General features: G+C 45.0%; 1 protein-coding gene, 2 non-coding genes and 1 pseudogene across 3 annotated transcripts; 1 reads left to right on the top strand and 3 right to left on the bottom strand.

Annotated features, from left to right (window-relative positions):
* The window catches only part of LOC143266182 (large subunit ribosomal RNA), a 7845-nt pseudogene extending 4204 nt beyond the window's left edge, over positions 1–3641 (bottom strand).
* A 1808-nt stretch (positions 3642–5449) lies between these two features.
* Positions 5450–5604, bottom strand: LOC143266183 (5.8S ribosomal RNA). The gene has a single exon (XR_013041257.1). It is a non-coding gene; the product is annotated as a 5.8S ribosomal RNA (ribosomal RNA).
* A 1971-nt stretch (positions 5605–7575) lies between these two features.
* On the bottom strand, positions 7576–9499 carry LOC143266177 (small subunit ribosomal RNA). The gene has a single exon (XR_013041252.1). It is a non-coding gene; the product is annotated as a small subunit ribosomal RNA (ribosomal RNA).
* A 4707-nt stretch (positions 9500–14206) lies between these two features.
* Positions 14207–17895, top strand: LOC143266163 (uncharacterized). Its single transcript, XM_076541796.1, has 2 exons — positions 14207–16151; positions 16233–17895. Exon 2 carries the CDS (start codon positions 16537–16539, stop codon positions 17893–17895), a length of 1359 nt encoding a protein of 452 aa, XP_076397911.1. The 5' UTR covers positions 14207–16151; positions 16233–16536.
* The last annotated feature ends 8696 nt before the right edge of the window (positions 17896–26591 follow it).

The following is a 26591-nucleotide window of genomic DNA, read 5'->3' as shown; positions in this document are numbered from 1 at the left end:
GATTCGAGGGTCCGGCTGGTCTGCAGATGACTCATAATGTACTCGTTTATAAAACGAGCCCCAGAGAGTACCCCTCGAACCTCGACGGCAGCCATTATTCTTCGCTCCTCCTCCGACCAACGATCCTTAACGCGCTCCACTGATATGGCAGCGTTTGCGACTTCCACGTGCGGTCTTCTAACGTGAACGTCCAAGCCGATTTTTGTGGCCAACGACCTTTGACATGTCGAGCACACAAACATTGCATCAACTCCGCAAGCACCGGAACTATGCGCTTCGCTTGCAGGCGCGGGTGTCGAAGTTTCAGTGAGGTCGGCGATCCGAGATGCCCTAAGGGCCAACCGACAATTCTTTTTCTCTTTTCCTTGTGAATTTGGGCCCACTGAATTACAACCGCACCGGGCTGGCAACCCAATGCGGAGGTAGGTTCGCAGAGGCGGCTCTTGCTTTCCCCGAAGGTACTCGTGGCGGGACCCGATTAGACGGGGCCGCTTGCTAACTAGACTCAAGAGAGTCATAGTAAACTCCCGCCGTTTACCCGCGCTTAATTGAATTTCTTCACGTTGACATTCAGAGCACTGGGCAGAAATCACATTGCGTCATCACCCTTGAGGGCCATCGCAATGCTTTGTTTTAATTAGACAGTCGGATTCCCCTAGTCCGTGCCAGTTCTGAGCTAAGCGTTGAATGGCGGCCGAAGAGGCGAAAAGGACGGCCGAAGCCGTCACAAGAAGCCTCGCAGCAAGGAAGATCCGTTGGCGGCCAAGGCACGGGACCGAGCTCGGATTCCGGGACGCGACACGAAGTCGCCAAACGTTCACCTCGCCCAGGCCCGGCACGTCAGCCTGGCCAACTTCCCGACCAAGCCCGACACGCCCCGCTTCTCAGAGCCAATCCTTATTCCGAAGTTACGGATCCAATTTGCCGACTTCCCTTACCTACATTAATCTATCGACTAGAGGCTCTTCACCTTGGAGACCTGCTGCGGATATGGGTACGAACCGGCGCGATATCTCCACGTGGCCCTCTCCTGGATTTTCAAGGTCCGAGGGGAAGATCCAGATACCGCCGCAACTGCGGTGCTCTTCGCGATCCAAACCCTATCTCCCTGCTAGAGGCTTCCAGGGAACTCGAACGCTTATACAGAAAAGAAAACTCTTCCCAGATCTCCCAACGGCGTCTCCAGGTCATTTTGGGTTACCCCGACGAACACTCTTACGAGGGCCCGATTGGTATGCGGTTCCTCTGCCGGGTTCCGGAATAGGAACCGGATTCCCTTTCGCCCGATGGGTGTGTTTCTTCCCAAATCACGCAAAATTATATAAACAACGACGCATCTGCGACGCAACGACGACACGACTTACGTTCGATAGTTTGTAAGATTTAACCAAGCAAAAAATAGAAAAAAAGTCGCTTTCAGGCGTTCGACAACGTCGCATCACGTCGAACGTGAAGTATCCATCGATCCGAACCGCGATCATTTTTTTTCGGCGTTCAACGTTTTTGTCAATTTATCAATAAAAATGATCATGTTCGAGCGGTGGATTAGGACCCAAACACGAAACGACGGCGACGTAAATTGTTATTTAACTGCAATTTTTTTCTCTTTTTAACATTTTTTGCCTTTTGCGCGCGTACGTGCGTGCGAGCGTACGTATGTTTGTCATTTGCGTTCGAAAAGCGTGAATTTTAGGACACCTCATCAACATTAGATTTCTCTTAGGGCTTAGGATCGACTGACTCGTGTGCAACGGCTGTTCACACGAAACCCTTCTCCACGTCAGTCCTCCAGGTCCTCGCTGGAGTATTTGCTACTACCACCAAGATCTGCACCGACGGCGGCTCCAGGCAGGCTCACGCCCAGACCCTTCTGCGCACACCGCCGCGACCCTCCTACTCGTCAAGGCTTCATGGAGAACGGGAACTAAATCCCGTTCCTGCGCACTTGCCGTTGACGGCGGAGTATAGGCGCGACGCTTCAGCGCCATCCATTTTTAGGGCTAGTTGCTTCGGCACGTGAGTTGTTACACACTCCTTAGCGGATTCCGACTTCCATGGCCACCGTCCTGCTGTCTTAAGCAACCAACGCCTTTCATGGTATCCCATAAGCGTCGACTTAGGCGCCTTAACTCTGCGTTTGGTTCATCCCATAGCGCCAGTTCTGCTTACCAAAATTGGCCCACTTGGCACTCTGATCCAAGAAAAATTTTATCAATTTATATCTCGTAACTTCATGAAAATTCAAGCAAGCCAGAGATCTCACCCATTTAAAGTTTGAGAATAGGTTGAGGTCGTTTCGGCCCCAAGGCCTCTAATCATTCGCTTTACCAGATGAGACTCGTTATGCGTTCGAGTCGAGTGCCAGCTATCCAGAGGGAAACTTCGGAGGGAACCAGCTACTAGATGGTTCGATTAGTCTTTCGCCCCTATACCCAGTTCCGACGATCGATTTGCACGTCAGAATCGCTACGGACCTCCATCAGGGTTTCCACTGACTTCGTCCTGACCAGGCATAGTTCACCATCTTTCGGGTCCCAACGTGTACGCTCTAGGTGCGCCTCTTCTCGCAATGAGAACGAGACGCCCCGGGAGTGCGAGGCCTAATCGTAACGAGGCCCATCCTCCCTTAGTCGACTTCACGGACGACTTTCACTTTCATTTCGCCTTTAGGTTTATCAAATCCCAATGACTCGCGTACATGTTAGACTCCATGGTCCGTGTTTCAAGACGGGTCCCGAGAGTACCCAAAGCAATAGCGTCGCCGACCGGTAATTCAAAGTTTGGCCAGTCCAAGGACTCCGCCTGCCAACAGCCCGCCAGGCCCGGTTACGGCGCTAAGTCCGTACATCCGGTATCTAGACTGGAACGAGCTTGCGGCTGTCCTGGACGCAATGCGTTCGAGAATTTTGCGGCCCGATACCGTCTGAGTACCGTCGCGCAGTCGGCCGGGCATCCAAGGGGCTGTCATCGTACGCTAAAAGCGACGGACAGTCTTCGCCTCGGGCCTTAGACCGACACGCAACGGGTCGCGACGTTCTACTAGGGGAGAAGTGCACGACTATATAGCCGGAACATTCGCCGCGAGTGGTGTGCCCACGCCGATGGGAAACCAGCCGTAACGGGACCATCCGGAGCACTATCGCACCAACACGGGAGCCAGCTTCGTTGACGATGAATCTCCCCATTCGATCTTTTGGGTTTCTCGGGTTTACCCCCGAACGGTTTCACGTACTCTTGATCTCTCTCTTCAAAGTTCTTTTCAACTTTCCCTCACGGTACTTGTTCGCTATCGGTCTCGTGGTCATATTTAGCCTTAGATGGAGTTTACCACCACTTAGGGCTGCACTCTCAAACAACCCCACTCTAAGGAGAGATCCACCCGAGACGCGTACCGGTCACTACGGGCCTGGCACCCTCTATGGGTAAGTGGCCCCATTCAAGATGGACTTGGACGCGATTCGATGTCTCGGGATAAACGGATCCTCCTGAACACTACATTTCCCAGCGGCGTTAACCGCGGGATTCAGTGCTGGGCTCATTCCTGTTCGCTCGCCGCTACTAAGGAAATCCTTGTTAGTTTCTTTTCCTCCGCTTATTAATATGCTTAAATTCAGCGGGTAATCTCGCCTGCTCTGAGGTCGTCGAAATTTTATTATTTCTTCTCAAAGTTATACACAAACTGTACGCTCTTTTCGGGGTTTCGACACGTAATACGAAAGGTATATTAATACCAACGCACACAGGGATTATTTCGTTCGATTTTTTCCTTGTATCGTTCGATAACCAACTATTTTTCTCTTTTCGGATCAACACGATCGTCGACTACTCGAAGGTACGTACGAGCCAAAATGATAGCTCGATGTCTCCTCTCTCTTTTGTTCGACAAAAGAAAAAAGGCACTTAAAACGCCGCATGTTCGGGCAGGCGGAACAACGACAAAAAAAAAACGACGACGACGACGTCCGGTTGTTCTCGACTCACGTCGGAGTATATATGTATATATATAATCGGATATATCTTTTTATCTATCCAGGGCGCGTTAAAACAAACGACGAGGAGAGACTACGACAACGAGGAGATAAAGGTCGGACCTTTTCTTCTTACCCTCGGCGCGCTCTCGCACACGATCGTTTCATGTTTCTTTTGTCCCCTAAAGGATACATATACCGTTACATATTTACGTTCGAATATACACTCGACGGTCGATAAACCGTAAAGACGCATCGTCCGATACGTTTTTTCTTCTTTTGCTGTCGCGGTCCGACGCAAAATCCCAAGAAAAGGGCGAGAATGAAAGAGACAGCCAAGTAAACCATCGGTGACTTATCATGGTCCAGAGAAGAAAGGGTTAAAGGAAAAAAAAATCCCATTTTTAACGTGCGTGGTACACCTTCGTCGTGTATATATCGTTCGATGAAACCACGAGCGCACAAAAGGAGGAACAAAAGCGTTTCGAGATCGATCTTCGGGGTAAATGTCATTGTTCATTTGCGTTCGACCGTTGTTCGATAAAAGAAATTTAACACACGAACAACAATGAAGGGAGACTCTCGCAAGACGATCACCAAATAAGCGCTTATCGTTCGATCGGTCCGGGTTTTTCAACGTCCGTCCGGCACAATTATGCACTTCGAGGACTGGACGACCGGAACCCGTATTGGGATCGCGCAGTCTTCCGGTTCTAATCAACGACAACGAAGCGATCTGCGCTTGTAAATGTTAAAAAAACGTGGCGAAGCTACGTTCTCGTAATAATTTAACCGTGAAAGAGCTTCCGTCGCACGTTTATTTTTAACTTTTCTCCTCGTTGTATAAACTTTCGCACCGTCGAAAAAAAAATTCGACAATAATTTCAGACAACGTCGGGAGCGCGGGAAACGCCGTAAACACGCTCTAACTCTCGGCTTGCTTCCTTCAATTGGTGTCTAACAATTCTCTCGCAGGGCGAAGAATCATTTTTTCTCTCGTCTAAATATCCTTCTGTAGTTAGGTGTTTTCGACTCGGGAGCGCTCTTTCACGGGCGGTCGTATATGGTCTCTTTTAGGAGTTTAACTAGAAACCACGACTCACGCAAGCCGAGGTAAGCGCATTCCGCCGAGAAGATCCTAAAACTAGGAATTGCGAGATATACGAAAATGTTCTTCTGTCGCCTGTGAAGAAAATGAACACTAGCAAAGAGAGGGCGAGACACGAACGTTCCATTTAACATTCTCCGCGTCAAACGCCGACGAAATGTCCAACCATCGCTCGTACGTTTTCGCCAATTTCGCAAGTTGTTCTCTCTCTCGCGTTCGACCATCGGATCCCGCTCCCAAACGTTCGGCTTTTCGGCGTTTAACAGTTTCGTTTTATCTAGTCGAACGACGAGCGGTACCGAAAAAAATTTAACAATGAAGAGAAAACCTTTTGCTACTAAAGGCAAACGCAAGCAGTCTTTAGTTATATAAACGACCCTTAGCCAGGCGTGGTCCAGGAATTGTATCCGTGGACCGCAATGTGCGTTCGAAATGTCGATGTTCATGTGTCCTGCAGTTTACACGTTGACGCGCAATTAGCTGCGTTCTTCATCGACCCACAAGCCAAGCGATCCACCGTTCAGGGTAATCGTATAAAAATTTTTGTTCAAATTTAACAACTCAGCGTCTAAAAACCAGTATGTAAGTGATTTAACCTGGTTTATAAATTCATTCGATTGTCCGTAGAATACTAACTCCAATCCAAGTGCAAGATCGAGTATCGATATTCGAACGTCGTCCCGTCATAGCTCTGTTCACAGATTTACCCGAGCTGATTGATTAAGACGACACGATAACGTCCATGGACGGGTAAAGGACCGTATAAGACTACAGAACCGCCGATGAAACAACGCTCTGTGGCGCATTTCTCTTCGTGCGGCGAGTTTTCAGTCCGTTCCGGGTGGTAAAGTCATTCAAAAACCGTGGAAAATACGAAACGCGCTGTCGCGCGTAGCACAGAGTCTCCTGTTCGCTGCTTACATATATTGGACGTCTTACCGGTATCGCGAGATTCGATACGGACTCCATGGCCGGCGTCAGATCGGTCTACCAACGAAGGAGACTACGCTATCGTTTTCGCTTCTCAGCCGGTCTGTAAGCGATACGTTACCATATCGTCAGTCGTAAGCAGGCGGACTCGCGTGAAGCTGCGACTTCGTTCGTCGAAGCGGTTTCGTGGTTCGATTTCCATCGGTTACCCGGACACCCCCCGCGTGAAAGCCTCCGTATCACACTCTAAATTTCGTTTCTCGTTTAACACGAAATAGAGAGAGGCTAAAAGGGGGTGTTCCCTTTGTCCAAAGACAAAATTTATAGAGAGAAAGAAAATAAAATGAGAGTCTCTCACGAAACGGGCGAAAAAAAAAAACAAGAAATTTAATAATTTTTTTTCGCAAACCCAGGCATTTCGTTACCAAACGACCCAAAATATTTCTTTATATTCTCTCTCGTGTGTTTTCACACGGGTCGAGAGAGTACGCAACACGAATCAAGAATAAAAATTATAGAAAGGAAAGTCCGATAAGAATATTTCGAGATACTTATAACCTTCACCTCTTCTTACTTCTCCGAAATCTCTCGCTTTCCTGGCGCGTATCTATTTAGCAATTTCGATTCTCTCCTCCTTTTAACTCAGACGTCGCAACGAACGGGTACACCATGCATACGATACATTTTACATAACGAACCTTCTGCCGGTAAAATACGCGACAGATTCATTTATGTATAGATATATTTTTATATGCGAATGTTCGGATTTTCCTTCGTGTTCAAGTTGAACATTCTTGTTACGACGACTTTTTGTATTTATCGAAGGATCGTGCGGTACCCGTTAATAAGAGTAAAACGACGTCCCGGGAGAGTCGAAACCTTTCTTATACGCTACGGAACGAAGAGCCGAGAAAATAGAGAAGAAACTCTCGATTTTCTTTCGTCGGTAAACTTTCGTTCTTCCTATTTACAGCGTTCGACATGAAACGGCGTTGCTCTCTCATTTTTTAACTTTATTTAACGTTAGCGCTTGTTCGTACGAAACGCGTCGGCGGATACGAAATACGGACGGGAGTATCGACGATGAGAACCAAAGCGACCTCCTACACGTAACCGTAATATCTCTCCGCATCACGACTGTCGTAACGACGAATTGTCATTTAACATTTTTGGTATCTGTTTTTTTTTTTTTTCGTTTGTTTGCTACTACCTCCAAATATTTCTCTCCCTTTCTCTCTCAATCATCTATCGTGGCTCGTTTATACGCATTTTTGTTGTGTACGGCCAATATATTATTATTTGTTTATATACGCGAGGAGCTGCACTTTTCATCCTCATTTTTGCGTATCATGTGTTATAGTCATATTATACTTTTGGCTGCTTTTCACAGTTTTTGCGTGTATTCATATTGAGAGTCATAGATTTTGTCAAGTTTTTCTTTGGCACGTACTGTATATTATTATCATGTGTTTCGTGTCTTTGCGTATCATGTGTTTTAATGTCAAGAGAGCTCACGTAGTGATAGAGTTTTCTCTCTTTCAAACTTTGTAAGTTTGTTTAAACTTTCGTTAATGATCCTTCCGCAGGTTCACCTACGGAAACCTTGTTACGACTTTTACTTCCTCTAAATAATCAAGTTTGGTCATCTTTCCGGTAACATCGGCAATGCCTAGACATTGCCGCGCACCAGTCCGAAAACCTCACTAAATCATTCAATCAGTAGCGACGGGCGGTGTGTACAAAGGGCAGGGACGTAATCAACGCGAGCTTATGACTCGCGTTTACTGGGAATTCCTCGTTCATGGGGAATAATTTCAAGCCCCAATCCCTAGCACGAAGGAGGTTCAGCGGGTTACCCGGACCTTTCGGCCAGGGAAAACACGTTGATTCCTTCAGTGTAGCGCGCGTGCGGCCCAGAACATCTAAGGGCATCACAGACCTATTATTGCTCAATCTCGTGCGACTAGAAGCCGCTTGTCCCTCTAAGAAGATTTGTTTGTACGTTGGTAGTAAAAACCACACCGACCGAAGTCGGGGGCCTTCGAGATACCATAATTTACGTCTATTTAACAGGCTAGAGTCTCGTTCGTTATCGGAATTAACCAGACAATTCGCTCCACCGACTAAGAACGGCCATGCACCACCACCCACCGAATCAAGAAAGAGCTATCAATCTGTCAATCCTTCCGGTGTCCGGGGAGATCTCCCGTGTTGAGTCAAATTAAGCCGCAGGCTCCACTCCTGGTGGTGCCCTTCCGTCAATTCCTTTAAGTTTCAGCTTTGCAACCATACTTCCCCCGGAACCCAAAAGCTTTGGTTTCCCGGAAGCTGCCCGCCGAGTCATCGGAGGAACTTCGGCGGATCGCTAGCTGGCATCGTTTATGGTTAGAACTAGGGCGGTATCTGATCGCCTTCGAACCTCTAACTTTCGTTCTTGATTAATGAAAACATTTTTGGCAAATGCTTTCGCTTCTGTCCGTCTTGTGACGATCCAAGAATTTCACCTCTGACGTCGCAATACGAATGCCCCCATCTGTCCCTATTAATCATTACCTCGGGGTTCCGAAAACCAACAAAATAGAACCGAGGTCCTATTCCATTATTCCATGCACAGAATATTCAGGCGAAGATAGCCTGCTTCAAGCACTCTAATTTGTTCAAAGTAAACGTACCGGCCCACCTCGACACTCAGCGAAGAGCACCGCGATGGGATATTTAACTTGGGCCGCAACTCCGAGGAGAAGCTAAACCCATCGGTAGGACGTATCGCATAATGCCAGTTAAACACCGCGAGCGGTGAACCGACACTGCGACACACAGATTCAACTACGAGCTTTCTAACCGCAACAACTTTAATATACGCTATTGGAGCTGGAGTTACCGCGGCTGCTGGCACCAGACTTGCCCTCCAATGGATCCTCGTTAAAGGATTTAAAGTGTACTCATTCCGATTACGGGGCCTCGGATGAGTCCCGTATCGTTATTTTTCGTCACTACCTCCCCGTGCCGGGAGTGGGTAATTTGCGCGCCTGCTGCCTTCCTTGGATGTGGTAGCCGTTTCTCAGGCTCCCTCTCCGGAATCGAACCCTGATTCCCCGTTACCCGTTACAACCATGGTAGGCGTAAAACCTACCATCGACAGTTGATAAGGCAGACATTTGAAAGATCCGTCGTCGGTGCTAGAAGACCGTACGATCAGCACAAAGTTATTCAGAGTCATCATAGCCGACGATGGGAAGACGGATGAACCGTCCGCCACATCGATTGGTTTTGATCTAATAAAAGCATTCCTCCCATCTCTGGGTGGAATTCTGGTTTGCATGTATTAGCTCTAGAATTACCACAGTTATCCAAGTAAATTGTTGTACGATCTAAGAAACCAAAACTGATTTAATGAGCCATTCGCGGTTTCACCTTAATTCGGTATGTACTTAGACATGCATGGCTTAATCTTTGAGACAAGCATATGACTACTGGCAGGATCAACCAGGGAGCTTAAAGAATTATTTCATTTTCTTAAGCCAATTTTATTTAACATCAAATTGGGTCTTTCTACGTTCGACGGCGCCTTTACAATTTAACAACGACCGATCGACGTTAGGACTCACAATTCTCCTCCTCCTTTTCTCTCTCTCTCGTTTCGATTTTATTACGAATCCTCCACACCTCAATGCCGGAGATTCGAAGAAACGCATATCGACGTAGTAATGCCGAAGAATAATATTCTCCGGTTCAAGAAAGTTTTGAAAGCACGTACAACACCGCTTTCCCGCCGGTTGTCGAAACGTAAGAAGCGCGTAAACCGCACACGCTCGGAACGAATTAATCGATCCCCTTTCGGTGTAAGCGCGTAACAAGCACGCTGGACGTTGTGTTCGTTTATTTCAGTTTTTCAGCTTAAACGTTCCCTTTTCGTTTAGGATTATTTTTGTACAACTTTTCGTACACGAACCAATTTGCAGATCTCTTTTTGCCACTTTCCTTTTGTGGTTCGTAATATTATTTATATTACGTGAAGTTATATAAGTCTTTGATATACAATATTTCGTTTAACGACACAACACCGAAATAGCGCGTATAGCGAAGAACGCTGGACAATACGCTATGGCGCGTACAGCGGACATGCTGTTCGTCGAAACGAACCGAAACCGTGTCGATATAAACGTTTCGTTCCTCCACGGGGTCTCTTCTCTTATTTTGTATCGATAAAGCGCGTAAAAATGCAAATCCTTTCGTGCCAGAAAGATTTCTCGTTGAAAAATTTTGGAAGCACGTAACACCGCTTTTCATTTCACGCTTTGCATCGAAACGGTATAAGCACGTAAACCACACACGCTCGTATTGAACCTCCACAATATCGGTGTTCTTTCGCCTTTGTCATAAATACCATTTTTTTGTAATGAACCAATATCAGCTTAAACGTTCCCTTTTTTTATTTGGTTCTTCTCTCATGTGTTTCAGTCATATTAAATTTTTGTTCCTCCAAACACTCTCTATTCTCTCTCCTTTCACTCTCTTTGGTATTTTATTTAAGACACACCGATAAAGGTTAGCGCGTACAGTGGCGTGCTGAACGTACCGTGATAGCGCGTACAACGGACATGCTGTTCGAAAAAAACGAATCGGAGCAAGCACGTACACAGAGAATTTTAGCTCGCGCTGGGCACATCGATTCTTACCAATCCACCCAAATTTTTATTTTCTCTCTCTCAAAATTTCGTGTCAAAGTTACGATACACCATAATAATATTTTTTTTGTACGTATAAGCGAAAACTCGATGTAATATCGAGAAATCACCCGTACCGAAAACTCTTCACTTTGGAAGAAGTTTCCATTTCAGAAACCGTTTTTACGAGTCATAGTTACATATTATTTCGTTTCAATATCTCTGCGCTGTACGTATAGTGAAGCATTTATTTAATATTTTACTTCATCGTACCGAAAAACTCTCCGCGAAGTAGAAGTTTTCTCGCGCATCGAGAAAATATTTAGGCGTTCGAGACGCACAAAACATTAATGGGACGTAATATCATTTCTGAATTTCGGAATAAATATTCCGTTTCACAATTTTTTAGCCTCTCGCCTGAAGGCGTTGTAACGAACAAGTTCGTTCAACACCACTATCTAATTCATTTTTAATATAATTTTATAAAACCTTTTTTGGCCCGTTTCAGGACGGTCGGTTTTCTTCTATCCCTTTTATTTTTAGTAGCCTGTGCCGCTTGAGTCAGTACAACGTACACACCAAAGTGCATACGAGTCACCAGCCTCATGTTAAAGGTTCGTCGCATATGTGCCATTTGGTCTTAGACGCCGACACGCGACAATGCAGTGTGGAGAAAATCCTGCATCGATACCGAGAACACGAACAGTCGAGGCAACACGAAGTTACGCACGAGGAGCGGTGGACTAGTTCTCAACCGAGGTCATAGAATAGCCACGCGCCCGACTCTGTTCCGTCTGGTACGATCGGACCGGACGTCTCCTTATAGGTACCGAACGGTCGGCCGGATGGTCGGCGACGCCGACCGTTACGCACGGGCGCTTACGATGCTAACGCGCGATCCGAACGTGCCAATTCGAAAGTGAGGCAAAACTTAGCGCGAAAAAATCGATTTTTCAAAAAGTTGTCAAACACGCTAAAAAGTATACGGACGATGTTTTAACAATCATTTTACGAAATTTAATGACAAAATTAATCGAAAAAAAATTTTTTTTCTTTTTTTCGCCAAAATAAATATCAAACGAATTTCTAACGTAATAAACGAGTAACAAACAACAATATACGTACAAATATCATACAAGAATCGAGAAAATATGTATATTTTTTCAAAAAATTGAGCAAAAATCACTCCGCATAGTCGGTTCTGTGCCGAGTCCGAACGTGCCAAAGTCCCTCCAGCATAGTCGGTTCGGTGAATCGATGACTGACAACCTATATAAAAAACGATTAAAACCTATAGAATAACGTATTACTAGACGATTTATACCACTTTGGCACGTTCGGATACATAAATGACGAAATTATCTAAAATTTTTCGTTCCGCATAGTCGGTTCGGTGAAACGATGACTGACAACCTATATAAAAAACCATTAAAACCAATAGAATAACGTAGTACTAGAACATTTATACCATTTTGGCAGGTTCGGATTCATTATTAACGGAATTATCAAAAATTTTTCATTCCGCATAGTCGGTTCGGTGAAACGATGACTGACAACCTATATTAAAAACGATTAAAACCTATAGAATAACGTATGACTAGACGATTTATACCACTTTGGCACGTTCGGATACATAAATGACGAAATTATCGAGAATTTTACGTTCCGCATAGTCGGTTCGGTGAACCGATGATGTGACGTCGGGCCTCCGAAGTTGACATAGAATATAAGACATGTATGTAGCCATAGAATATAAGATATGAATGTAACCATAGAATATAAGACACGTATGTAGCCATGGAATATAAGATATGAATGTAACCATAGAGTGTAAGACATGTATGTAACCTTAGCCGTAAGACATTATTCACGCCACGTTTAACCATAGTTAATCACATAGAGATAGGGAACAATATGTAAGCAAGTAGCGTAGGAACCGCTCGACATTCCTTTCCCACAAGATAAGTCCTTTCCTCGAACTCAATCCCATAAACATCCTTCCGATAATCCAACTCATAACATCCTCTCACCAAATTAATCATGATATCCTTATCGACAACAGACCATAACATCCTCTCACGACAAATTCTACATCTCGTCTTACAAACATCCTTCAAGATAAACTAATCAGAATATCCTTATCGACAACAGACCATAACATCCTCTCACGACAACTCCTACATCTCGTCTTACAAACACCCTTCAAGATAAACTAATCAGAATATCCTTATCGACACCTAGCCATAACATCCTCTTACATCAGCCAGAACCTTCTAGAATGATTTCCTTTGTCCTCAACCACTATAAAACCCAGCTCATTCCTTACCACCCAGAGTCAGTTAGCGCCAGTCCGCCCTAGTCTGCATACAGGTAACCTCAGTGCTAGGTAATCCTGCCTGAGGCCCGTCCAGTCATCCAGTATCACATCAGCCCAGCCTGATTCCTAGGGAGTCGTAAACGACTACCCATTTCGTCGAGCGAGTAAGCATAAGAATATATTATAAAGGAACAATACACATATCTACCTATATACAATTGAGGGTTTATTATTGGAGAATATACAATTATATAATTATACTGTTGTCTTCAATCTTTAATACCTGCACGACTTGAATTATACTATCGCAACCTCCGAGCTTCCGTGATAAATCACGCAAGACAAGCCTAACAGCTACGGCGAGGACATAGAAATACTTCATCGTCTCCAACGACAGCTGCTTCCACGGGACCCAGGGCCACGACGTAAGCCGGCGAGCTACGCTAACCCGAAAGCTGGGCGAAATAATTAAAGGATACAGTCAGCGAGGCGAGTGAAATAGCATATTATTTCACTGGACACCCCTGGCCGTAACATCCGATGCGAGACAAAGTCTCTCCGGCATAGTTGGTTCGGTGAAACGATGATTGACAACCTATATAAAAAACCATTAAACCCTATAGTATAACGTATTACTAGAACATTTATACCATTTTGGCACGTTCGGATTCATAATTAACGAAATTATCTAAAATTTTTCGTTCCGCATAGTCGGTGCGGTGAAACGATGACTGACGACCTATATAAAAAACGATTAAAACCTATGGAATAACGTATTACTAGAAGATTTGTACCACTTTGGCACGTTCGGATACATAAATGACGAAATTATCGAGAATTTTACGTTCCGCATAGTCGGTTCGGTGAACCGATGACCGACAACGTATAGCAAAAACACTTATAATCGATACTGTAACGTATTTCTATTGCCCCTATACCGTTTTGGCACGTTCCAATGCACTATTACAGATATTATCGATGAAATTACGTTCCGCATAGTCGGTTCGGTGGACCGTCCGAGCACGACCAAGTCCATCCGGCATAGTCGGTTCGGTGAAACGATGACTGGCAACCGACAGTAAAAACGATTACAACTTATAGAATAACGTATTGCTAGAACATTTATACCACTTTGGCACGTTCGGATTCATTATTTACGTAATTATCGAAATTTTTTCATTCCGCATAGTCGGTTCGGTGAAGCGATGACTGTGACGTCGGGCCTCCGACGTTGACATAGAATATAGGACACGCATATAGCCATAGAACGTAAGATATGAATATAAGAGTATGTAGCCATAGAATATAAGATATGAATGTAACCGTAGAATATAAGACGCGTATGTAGCCTTAGCATATAAGATATGAATGTAACCATAGAGCGTAAGACACGTATGTAATCCTAACTATAAGATATTATTCACGCCACAGTTAATCACATAGAGATAAGGAAACAAGTAGCGTAGGAACCGCTCGACATTCCTTTCCCACAAGATAAGTCCCTTCCTCGAACTCAATCTCATAAACATCCTCCCGATAATCCGACTCATAAACATCCTTTAGCCAAATTAATCATGATACCCTTATCGACAGCAAACCACAACATCCTCTCACGACAACTCCCGTACCTCATCTTATAAACATCCTTCAAGATAAACCAACCATAACATCCTCTTACATCAGCCAGAACCTTCTAGAACATCCTTATCGACACCTAGCCATAACATCCTCTTACATCAGCCAGAACCTTCTAGAACAATTTCCTTTGTCCTCGACCACTATAAAAACCAGATCATTCCTTATCATTTAGAACCAGTCGGCGCCAGTCCGCCCTAGTCTGCATACCGGTAACCTCAGTGCTAGGTAATCCTGCCTGAGGCCCGTCCAGTCATACAATACCACATCAGCCCAGCCTGATTCCTCGGGAGTCGTAATCGACTACCCATTTCGTCGAGCGGATAAGCGTAAGAATATACCATAAAGGAACATTGTCCATATACACATATAATCAAGGATTTATTGGAGAATATATCATTATATAATTATAATTGTTGTCCACTGTCTTCAAATACCTGCACGATTCGTATCATACTATTGCAACCTCCTGACTCGCGTGATAAATCACACGAGACGAGCTTAATAGCCACAGCGAGGACATAGAGATACTTCAACGACAGCTGCTTCCACGGGACCCAGGGCCACGACGTAAGCCAGCGAGCTACGCTAACCCGAAAGCTGAGGAAAATAGTTAGAAGTTATAGCCAGCGAGGCAAGTGAAACCGTACATTATTTCACTGGACACCCCTGGCCGTAACAAAATTGGTGACAGCGGTGGGATTGACTCAGCACCGTGGAGAGATAGCTGCCTACGTGACATTCAGCGAGCCAAGATTACGAAGCGTGTGAAAGAACAAAGCGGACAAAGAGGACTCGAGATAAGGAGCGCGCCAGACGTAAGACGACACCGGCCGGACGCTCGACCGTACCGAGCGGGAGATAAGCGCGCCGCATTCCTGAGCGCGCCCGTTCCCACGACGCGCCGGGTCTCACGCCAGCGCGGGTGACGCATCCACTGCCGCTGCAGTAACGCGCTCATTCAGTCACGCTCCTTCGTACAGTTAAGACGTCGAGTTCGCGCTACAGAGTTTTTCGACAAGAGCAGATCTCTAACGTTCTTGACCTTGCAAGCGGTACGTGCGCTTCAATAGCTGTACTACCTCTTGCCTGGAAGAGGCTTAGGACATTCTGTCTACAAGATTCGCCAGTTTTCCGCAGATATTTGTGTCACACTTGCGCGTAAAAGCGAAGGTGTTGCCACGGTATCAAAAGAGACTGCGAATTCTTCGCGCTACAGAGTTTTTCGACAGGAGCAGATCCTTAACGTTCTCAACCTTGCAAGCGGTACGTGCGCTGCATAGCTGTACTACCTCTTGCCTGGAAGAAACTTGGGGAATTCTGTCTACAGGATTCGTTAGGTTTTCCGTAGATATTCGTGCCGCACTTGCGCGTAAAAGTGAAGGTGTTGCCACGGTATCGAAAGAGACTGCGAATTCTTCGCGTACAGTACAGTGAATAGCCCAATTACGAGCCGACGATCGCTGTTGGTAACCCGATTTTTGCGCGTTCAAACGCTGCGGAATACGCTAGCCAACAGCATGCCGGTAAGTCATTGAGACTGAGTACAGGAATTGTACTTTTCTTTCGTAAGTAATAAAATTTTCGTAATCGTCATTTGAAAATAGGGGAAAAAGAAGCGTGGCTGCCGTGCGGGCCGCCGAGAAAAGGCGAGGAAGCTCAAGCTCCTCGAAGAGAAGTTTCTACGACAAGTGTTTAAACCGGAAATTGTGACTTTGGACAGTGAATCGGACACTGAGACGTTATCACGCGAAGTGCCGTTACTCAGCTACGACGTTTTGGACACAAGAAGTGCCATAAAAGTGCGTAACCACAGGGAAGTTCCAGACAAAGTGTTGGTGGACTTTTTCCGGGCGTTTCGCGGAAACAATTGGTCGTGCCCGCCTTCGGTAGACGAATTCTGCCAACAACATGCCGTCGCAACCGGCTGGGACGCAGAAGACGACGCCGATGGAACTCCGTTCGAGACAAACGGAACCAATGAGTGAGGACGAAATGGCCATGGTACAGAAACAACAAATTGAAAAAGAGAGGCGCCTTCGGGAGGAGGCCCGAATGCTTGACAGCGAGAGACGAGAATTGGAAGAAGCTCGCCTGCGGAACGAAGCACTGTTAGCCAGAATCCGGAAAGCTGAACAGAGCCAAGGGGCAATACCGAAGAAAAGAGACATTCCCGAGGAACCACCCACGGAGATGGAAGTGCCAAGTGTTGCCGTCGTCAGTGAATCCATCGGCTACACTCTTAACGAAGCAGTAAAAATGGTGCCCGTTTTCAATGGTTCCTCGCCGACGTTATTAACATTCACACGGGCGTGCAAAAGAGCCAGGCAGTTAATTCCCGCTCACGCCGAGGGAACTCTGGTCAAACTCATCATTGGACACTTGAGTGGGCACGCCGCCGCTGCTGTGGAGGACGAGGAGATCTACACCGTCGCCGAGCTGTGCAACACCCTCAAGGACATCTTCGGACCACAGCGCACCGTCGACTACTACCGCGGCGAATTAGCGAGCATCTACATGAAGAACGGTGAGCACGTTCTAGATTTCATAACCCGAGTAAAAGACTTGCGGGACGCGATCCTCGATTGCGACCGAGGCGCGCCTAACATTGACGAAATCAACAATTTCGCGAAAGGGTGCTTTATTGATGGGTTGATGTCACCCATGCGTTTAGAAGTAAAATCGGTCGCGGCCGAACCGTTAAAATGTGTATTTCGGGAGGCAATCTCAGCGTTCAAGAGATTAGAGTTAGAAACGTCGAGACAGGGCCGTACCGAAACGCGCCGTGTGAATTTCGAACAGCGCGACGGAACTCCCGACTGGCGACCGAGTAGAGACTTTAGAGGAAGCGAATCTCCGCGTCGCGTTGATTTCGGAAGGCGTGACCAAAACCCGGAATGGCGCGAACGCCGTTTTGGCAGTCCACCGCGTCGCGACGCATGGAAACCAACATCGCCCGTTCCGCCGCGAAATTACCAGGCGAACCGGGGATTCACGCGATATCCCCGCGGAGATGACAGAAGAGACCCGCCGTTGCCCGATAGATTCTGCCGATATTGCAATATTCCGGGTCACGATCTGCACGAATGTAGGAAGCGTCAATACAACGAACGAATGCGAAATTCGGGAAACGAGCAAACCCTCCCGCCCGCGACGAACAAAGGACGGGAGGGCCCAAGCACGAAAACGGTGCACGCGGTTACATTGGACCACGCAGAGTCAACTGTGTCGATTGCTGGGGAGGAACAACAGACCCCCAAATCAGAATAAGCGCGCCGGAATTAAAATCAATATCAGTCATGATGGTCGACACTGGTGCCGCACCGAATTTAATAAAACTCGGCGCTCTGAAACCTCACGCGGAAATAAACGCCAAGGAGGAAACAAAATTTTTCGGAGTCACATCGGACACTATCACGACCCTTGGCACAACAAACGTTACGTTATTCGGGGAACGATTCGAATTCTACGTAGTCCCCGATTCCTTCCCTATACCTCAGCACGGAATACTGGGACGCCCTTTCCTAGAGGACGCCGATGTTTCGATGAGGAGCCGATGCGTCCGGTGGAGAAACTTAATCCTGCCATTCGACCGGACCAAACCCGATTCTAGGCCAGCACGCCTAAGGGGGATGTTCGGTAAAGCAGAGTTAGATGAAACGTTTGAGCTGGCCGCCGAGCACGACGGTAGCCACACTCGAGAAATCGGTCGTACTCTTCCCGTACATTTAGGCGCGACAGAACCGGACGCAAGAAGTTTACGCGATCGGCCCCCACTGCCATCGACGCCCTCGCAAATACTAGATCGGGATGATAGAATTAACGACTCCGACACGGACTTATCGGAGTCTGAGACCGAACAGAATAATAACCGCGCCACGCGGGAAAATACGAGCGCCCACGAGGACACCCAGTATACCCCACACGAGTTAGTATTTGGCGACCCCGCGCGCGTCCCTACGGCAGATACAATGTTGGTCGAAACAACTAACGAGTCGTACAATCAATACCTGCGAGATTTACAAACTAAGGTGACACAGGTTGTGAGTGATGCGCGTAAGAATCTTATGGATGCAAAAGAAAAATCCAAACGACACTACGATCGCCGTGTGCATGTAGAAAACTTTAAAATTGGAGAACGGGTTATGCTATTGAATGATTTGCGCCGCGATAAATTCGACGATGAATACCTTGGACCGTATGAAATCCGGTGGGTATTCCCGAACGGAAATGTAAAAATAGTTGTGAAGGGACGAATGAAAATTGTGCATGCGAACCGCTTGAAGAAGTTCAAACCCGCCCCCATCGCGTCGGTATTCACGGCCCACACGTCACCCCCACTCCCGGCGACGAACGACAGAAGGAAAACCCCCAGGTCTACAAGGAGCCATTCGTCACTAATCCAGCGAACAAAGCACTTCATCATGTGGGCTCTAATACTGCTAATCACCATTCACCAAGCATCAGGATTGATTGGCTACGATTGCAGCGGACCAACACTCAACATCTCCACCTTCTCCATCGTCGATCAGCTGGACTGTTCTCCCCAAAGCATTGAGCCATTAACAGAACTAAAGGACATACAATTACTACAATTGGGTGACTTCAACGAGACTCCAGTCATCCAATGCCGATTGGAAATAGACCGGACCATTTATTACTGTGGAATGCATTCGCACGTGTCAGTGGTACATAACGGACGACAGCAGTACATATTTTCTACGACACATGAGACCTGTCGAAACCTACAAGTAACCGGAACCATAGCGATCACGCCATCAGTACAAGTCACAGGAATTCAGCCGAATTCGACTAGCCACGTTAGCCTGACAATCGCCGGGAGGATCGATACCCAAGGAACCTGTTCAGGGACAACGTATGCAGACCCATATGGATCCTGGACAGACGTGGTGGTTCAGGCATCAGTTACGGTATCCATCAAAAATTACGTAACACCGGTTAAACTGGATACAAACCAAGTGATTCTCCGATCGGGACAACGCTGCTCGCTGCAAGCGGGAAGCTGCTTGGACACCGAAGATGGTTATACCTATTGGGAACCGGTGCCCAGCGATTCCTGCCATTTCAACCACTATGACGTCCTCTACGAAGGGCGAGCAGACAAGATAACATCCCGAGAGCAGCAAACACCCACTGTTTATGTGGTTACAGCAGAGGACACAACGTTTGCACTAACGAAAACGCACGAAATAACGCTTTGTGGATACCGGCTCATGAAGACGGAACATCCAAAATTATTTATCGTCGAAACAGCGTCCGACGGGAAGTTCAAGGCAAAAACTCGAACACCCGTCAACAACCTTGACATTTTCACATATGTCAACTCGAAATTCGTATACGTGGAGCGACACATCAAGAATCAACTACTACAATTATACAATGACGTCCTCGAACAAAAGTGCAATCTGGAAAGACAGATAATAAGGAACGCTCTCACTCTAATGCACACATCACCGGAGGAAGTAGCCTACGCAATAACCAAGGCACCGGGACACATGGCCGTTTCATCAGGAGAGGCTATACACGTCATACAGTGCATACCCGTCGCCTGCCAAGTAAGGAAAACGGAAGAGTGCTTTGACGAATTGCCAGTGAAATATAAAAACGAATCTCGGTTTCTCACCCCGAAAAACCACATTCTCACCGCCGCGGGAACCAGGAGAGAATGCAATTCGCTGATGCCAACCATGTATAAACTGAACGGAGCCTGGTACCGGCTCACACCGGGCCTGACGGAAACAATTCCACCCCAGGCTTTACAATCCATCACCAGACCAACTTGGAAATACGTGGACCCACACAATCTGGCAAATGGAGGCATATACTCAGCCGAAGATCTGAATAAACTGAAAAACCATATTATGTTCCCGATCGAAAAAGCCTCGGTGATCAGCTCGATTGCCCAAGGTGCCACAGGAAGGCAATTCACCACAGGTAGCGTACAAATATCAAACCTACTGGATGCTGCATCTATAGAGAAAATAGCAAAGTCCGCTGGAGAAAAGATATGGTTCACCTTCGTCAAATTCGGGTCGTTCAGCGCGGGCCTCATTGGCATATACCTTAGTATCCGCATTGCAAAACTCATCATCAACTCAATCCTGAACGGAATCGCCCTACACGCAGCCTACGGCTGGAGTCTACACCTGCTGGTCGCTGTTTGGAGCTCCATGACACATTTCTTCCTGTTCCTGAAACGGAAAAACGAGGAAAAGCTGAACCTGCCGGACGACGCCGTGGAATGTGTTCCCCAAGAAAAAGAACATTTAAACCCCCAATCAAGCGACAACGTAGAAGAAGTGACAAGTGCTCCCCTTTACCCCTCCTTAATAGAGACATATAAACTCAAATAAGTGAAGTCCCCAAAAGCCCCAATAAACTCTGCGAGTGCGAGAAATACCAGGGAAGCCAATTTTTCCTCCGTAAAAAATTGACTTTTCCTAGGGGGGGAGGTGTGACGTCGGGCCTCCGACGTTGACATAGAATATAGGACACGCATATAGCCATAGAACGTAAGATATGAATATAAGAGTATGTAGCCATAGAATATAAGATATGAATGTAACCGTAGAATATAAGACGCGTATGTAGCCTTAGCATATAAGATATGAATGTAACCATAGAGCGTAAGACACGTATGTAATCCTAACTATAAGATATTATTCACGCCACAGTTAATCACATAGAGATAAGGAAACAAGTAGCGTAGGAACCGCTCGACATTCCTTTCCCACAAGATAAGTCCCTTCCTCGAACTCAATCTCATAAACATCCTCCCGATAATCCGACTCATAAACATCCTTTAGCCAAATTAATCATGATACCCTTATCGACAGCAAACCACAACATCCTCTCACGACAACTCCCGTACCTCATCTTATAAACATCCTTCAAGATAAACCAACCATAACATCCTCTTACATCAGCCAGAACCTTCTAGAACATCCTTATCGACACCTAGCCATAACATCCTCTTACATCAGCCAGAACCTTCTAGAATGATTTCCTTTGTCCTCAACCACTATAAAACCCAGCTCATTCCTTACCACCCAGAGTCAGTTAGCGCCAGTCCGCCCTAGTCTGCATACAGGTAACCTCAGTGCTAGGTAATCCTGCCTGAGGCCCGTCCAGTCATCCAGTATCACATCAGCCCAGCCTGATTCCTAGGGAGTCGTAAACGACTACCCATTTCGTCGAGCGAGTAAGCATAAGAATATATTATAAAGGAACAATACACATATCTACCTATATACAATTGAGGGTTTATTATTGGAGAATATACAATTATATAATTATACTGTTGTCTTCAATCTTTAATACCTGCACGACTTGAATTATACTATCGCAACCTCCGAGCTTCCGTGATAAATCACGCAAGACAAGCCTAACAGCTACGGCGAGGACATAGAAATACTTCATCGTCTCCAACGACAGCTGCTTCCACGGGACCCAGGGCCACGACGTAAGCCGGCGAGCTACGCTAACCCGAAAGCTGGGCGAAATAATTAAAGGATACAGTCAGCGAGGCGAGTGAAATAGCATATTATTTCACTGGACACCCCTGGCCGTAACATCCGATGCGAGACAAAGTCTCTCCGGCATAGTTGGTTCGGTGAAACGATGATTGACAACCTATATAAAAAACCATTAAACCCTATAGTATAACGTATTACTAGAACATTTATACCATTTTGGCACGTTCGGATTCATAATTAACGAAATTATCTAAAATTTTTCGTTCCGCATAGTCGGTGCGGTGAAACGATGACTGACGACCTATATAAAAAACGATTAAAACCTATGGAATAACGTATTACTAGAAGATTTGTACCACTTTGGCACGTTCGGATACATAAATGACGAAATTATCGAGAATTTTACGTTCCGCATAGTCGGTTCGGTGAACCGATGACCGACAACGTATAGCAAAAACACTTATAATCGATACTGTAACGTATTTCTATTGCCCCTATACCGTTTTGGCACGTTCCAATGCACTATTACAGATATTATCGATGAAATTACGTTCCGCATAGTCGGTTCGGTGGACCGTCCGAGCACGACCAAGTCCATCCGGCATAGTCGGTTCGGTGAAACGATGACTGGCAACCGACAGTAAAAACGATTACAACTTATAGAATAACGTATTGCTAGAACATTTATACCACTTTGGCACGTTCGGATTCATTATTTACGTAATTATCGAAATTTTTTCATTCCGCATAGTCGGTTCGGTGAAGCGATGACTGTGACGTCGGGCCTCCGACGTTGACATAGAATATAGGACACGCATATAGCCATAGAACGTAAGATATGAATATAAGAGTATGTAGCCATAGAATATAAGATATGAATGTAACCGTAGAATATAAGACGCGTATGTAGCCTTAGCATATAAGATATGAATGTAACCATAGAGCGTAAGACACGTATGTAATCCTAACTATAAGATATTATTCACGCCACAGTTAATCACATAGAGATAAGGAAACAAGTAGCGTAGGAACCGCTCGACATTCCTTTCCCACAAGATAAGTCCCTTCCTCGAACTCAATCTCATAAACATCCTCCCGATAATCCGACTCATAAACATCCTTTAGCCAAATTAATCATGATACCCTTATCGACAGCAAACCACAACATCCTCTCACGACAACTCCCGTACCTCATCTTATAAACATCCTTCAAGATAAACCAACCATAACATCCTCTTACATCAGCCAGAACCTTCTAGAACATCCTTATCGACACCTAGCCATAACATCCTCTTACATCAGCCAGAACCTTCTAGAACAATTTCCTTTGTCCTCGACCACTATAAAAACCAGATCATTCCTTATCATTTAGAACCAGTCGGCGCCAGTCCGCCCTAGTCTGCATACCGGTAACCTCAGTGCTAGGTAATCCTGCCTGAGGCCCGTCCAGTCATACAATACCACATCAGCCCAGCCTGATTCCTCGGGAGTCGTAATCGACTACCCATTTCGTCGAGCGGATAAGCGTAAGAATATACCATAAAGGAACATTGTCCATATACACATATAATCAAGGATTTATTGGAGAATATATCATTATATAATTATAATTGTTGTCCACTGTCTTCAAATACCTGCACGATTCGTATCATACTATTGCAACCTCCTGACTCGCGTGATAAATCACACGAGACGAGCTTAATAGCCACAGCGAGGACATAGAGATACTTCAACGACAGCTGCTTCCACGGGACCCAGGGCCACGACGTAAGCCAGCGAGCTACGCTAACCCGAAAGCTGAGGAAAATAGTTAGAAGTTATAGCCAGCGAGGCAAGTGAAACCGTACATTATTTCACTGGACACCCCTGGCCGTAACAATGACCGACAACCTATATAAAAATTGCTCAAAACCGATAAAGCAACGTATATCTAGCACCGCTATACCGTTTCGGCACGATCGGATTCATAAATGACGAAATTAACGGAGAAACATCGTTCCGCATAGTCGGTTCGGTGAACCGATGACTGACAACAAATACAAAAAACACTTAGAATCGATACTGTAACGGATTTCTATTACCTCTATAAGGTTTTGGTACGTCCGAATTCAATATCGAAGAAATTATCGATGAAACTCCGTTCCGCTTAGTCAAGAGTTTGGACACGAGTGGATACGTTTGTGTAACATCCCGGGAAGAGTTTTTTTTAAAGTGGCAGTCCTATGTTCAATTTCATTACCCGCTGATAGAAATAGTTTAGTTACCGACGATAATAGACTATTACGGACAGTACATAATATACCAATTACCTTATGTATTCAGTTCAGCGGTCGGTAACCAATACATATATATATTTATTTTATTTTCAATAATTATTTTATATTTTCAATTTAGAAAAGATAATGTAATTTACAAAGACAATCAAGTTATGTTAGAACAATTAAAAACAAAATTAATTCATTATTTTATAGTCATTCGAATAAATGTATAATTCTATATGGAAAATTCCGTAATGCGATGTGCCTACGTGCCGCGATGTTCGCCCCGAATTTCCTAGTATTCTCGCGTAATCCTAGAGAAGGATAAGAATATATTTTACAATTTCGATGTTATTAGTTATTAAAAACCATTAGTTGAACAAATCAGTTAATGCATATCGAGCGTACTAATATTATGTTATCCGGAAATAGAGTCAGATGTTAGTTTATTGCAGTGAATATTGTAAATTATAATATTGTTCAATGGAATGTTCTAGAAACACCGTATGCTTATACATTTAGCTCCAATCCGTATAGAAGTCGTGCGTAGTACATAGAGGAAGACAGAAAATGCAATTTCATTAAAACACTACTAAAATACTACTTTTATATCAACAACATAAACCATCGAGTAGAATGCGATATTGATAATGTAATTAAATCGTTCGTTTTCATAATTAATGCCTAATTGCGAATTTATACGACAATTATATATTTCGACGTTATGGGGGTTTTCCGAGAAATTGCCAGACTGGCGAGTATAAAAGGCCGAGCGAAACTCGCCTAAATCGCAGAACAGTTTTCGAAGTCGAGCGAACTAGAAGTCTACAGATAAGTAAAACCGGAACAGTTTTCGCTGTGAAGAGCCGCAACGATTCTTAATACTTGACTGGTAAAGCGGGTATACGCCATTTGGATACTTGGTCGTGGGTCGTTCTAGTAGCCAGTGAACAACAGGCTCCCCATTCAAACGGTCTCGTATCTGAAACTCCTTTAGGAGAGTGCTATACTTAGCGCCAAGAAAGGCTAAGATATCGAAACGATAGCTCTCAGCTACTCAAATTTGATTTTTCGTCGGATTGCTAACGCGCCGTCAGATTCTCGGAGTTCACTCTGGGTAGTTTCGTAGCCAGCTAACGCAGGCTCCCCATTTGAGCGGCTTGGTCTCTGAAGCCCGTGTCTTTTGGGTGGCAGTTCAGCAATTACGATTTTATGTTAGAATCAATTGATTTGCTACCCTGTTGAACTTATACTGTTCACCCTTTTCCTGTATCGTTGGGTCGTTCTAGTAGCCAGTGAACAACAGGCTCCCCAATTAAGCGATCTGGTTTTGGCTGTCAGTGTTCGTTTTGACAAAAAGGGTCATGGACAATTAGTTGTCGAGACAAATTAAGAAAGAGTAACTGTTCCGAGTAAAGTTCATTAGAATCAAACAAATCTTGGAATTTTGAATTAGTAAAAGAATATTGTTCTGTCATCAGCGTAATCTCAGTAGTCGACTACACCGCGTTAGATATCAGATAAAATCATTAATCTATCTAACTTTGCGAAAGCGTATTTAGGTACACTTAGAGAATCACACTTAGGTCGTGTTCCTCGCCGCGGTAGACTATCACGCGCTAGTATTAATAATTTCGTAAAAGACTTTTCATTATATAAACTACAAACGTATTAATCAAGATAAACTTTGTCAGCGTTCGAAACAAGAATTAAAATAATATAGAATATCAAATTCAGTAATTATATAAAAGCGAAGTCAGACGTAGGTACGAAATAATATAAAGTATTAACTAGCGAGAATCAGATTTAGTTAGATTCATAATTATCAATTACATATTGTTTAATTTACCAAGTACTATTATTTCTATTATCAATAATATATCAAAGTCTATTTAGTTTCTTTTGATCGAACCAATATACTTTTCATATTTTGTTGTTATTTGTTACTTGTTATTTGTCAAATTCATCATCTTCGTTATTTTATTGAGTAAACCTTATTGTTGAAAGATATTGACCTGTGGATTTCACTCCTTAACCGCACACCACACGAATCCCACAATCTTTACATTTAGTTATTTTCCAAAACGAGTCGTTTAATTGGTAAAAGCCGCTCTTTACCTTCTTAGCGCTAGTAACTATCTGAACTTAGGTTCCAGAGTCGTTACATTTGGATTTGAGGAATTCGGATTTCAAAACTTAAATAATAATAAAA

Source organism: Megachile rotundata, unplaced genomic scaffold (assembly GCF_050947335.1).
Source record: "Megachile rotundata isolate GNS110a unplaced genomic scaffold, iyMegRotu1 scaffold0057, whole genome shotgun sequence".
Lineage (NCBI taxonomy): Eukaryota > Metazoa > Arthropoda > Insecta > Hymenoptera > Megachilidae > Megachile > Megachile rotundata.
Note: the sequence above shows the minus strand (reverse complement) of the source record. Positions and strands in the feature narration are given on the sequence as shown.

Bases quoted from the DNA above. Each gene is read 5' to 3' on its own strand.
- LOC143266163 (XM_076541796.1), top strand. From the start codon at position 16,537: ATGCCGTCGCAACCGGCTGGGACGCAGAAGACGACGCCGATGGAACTC.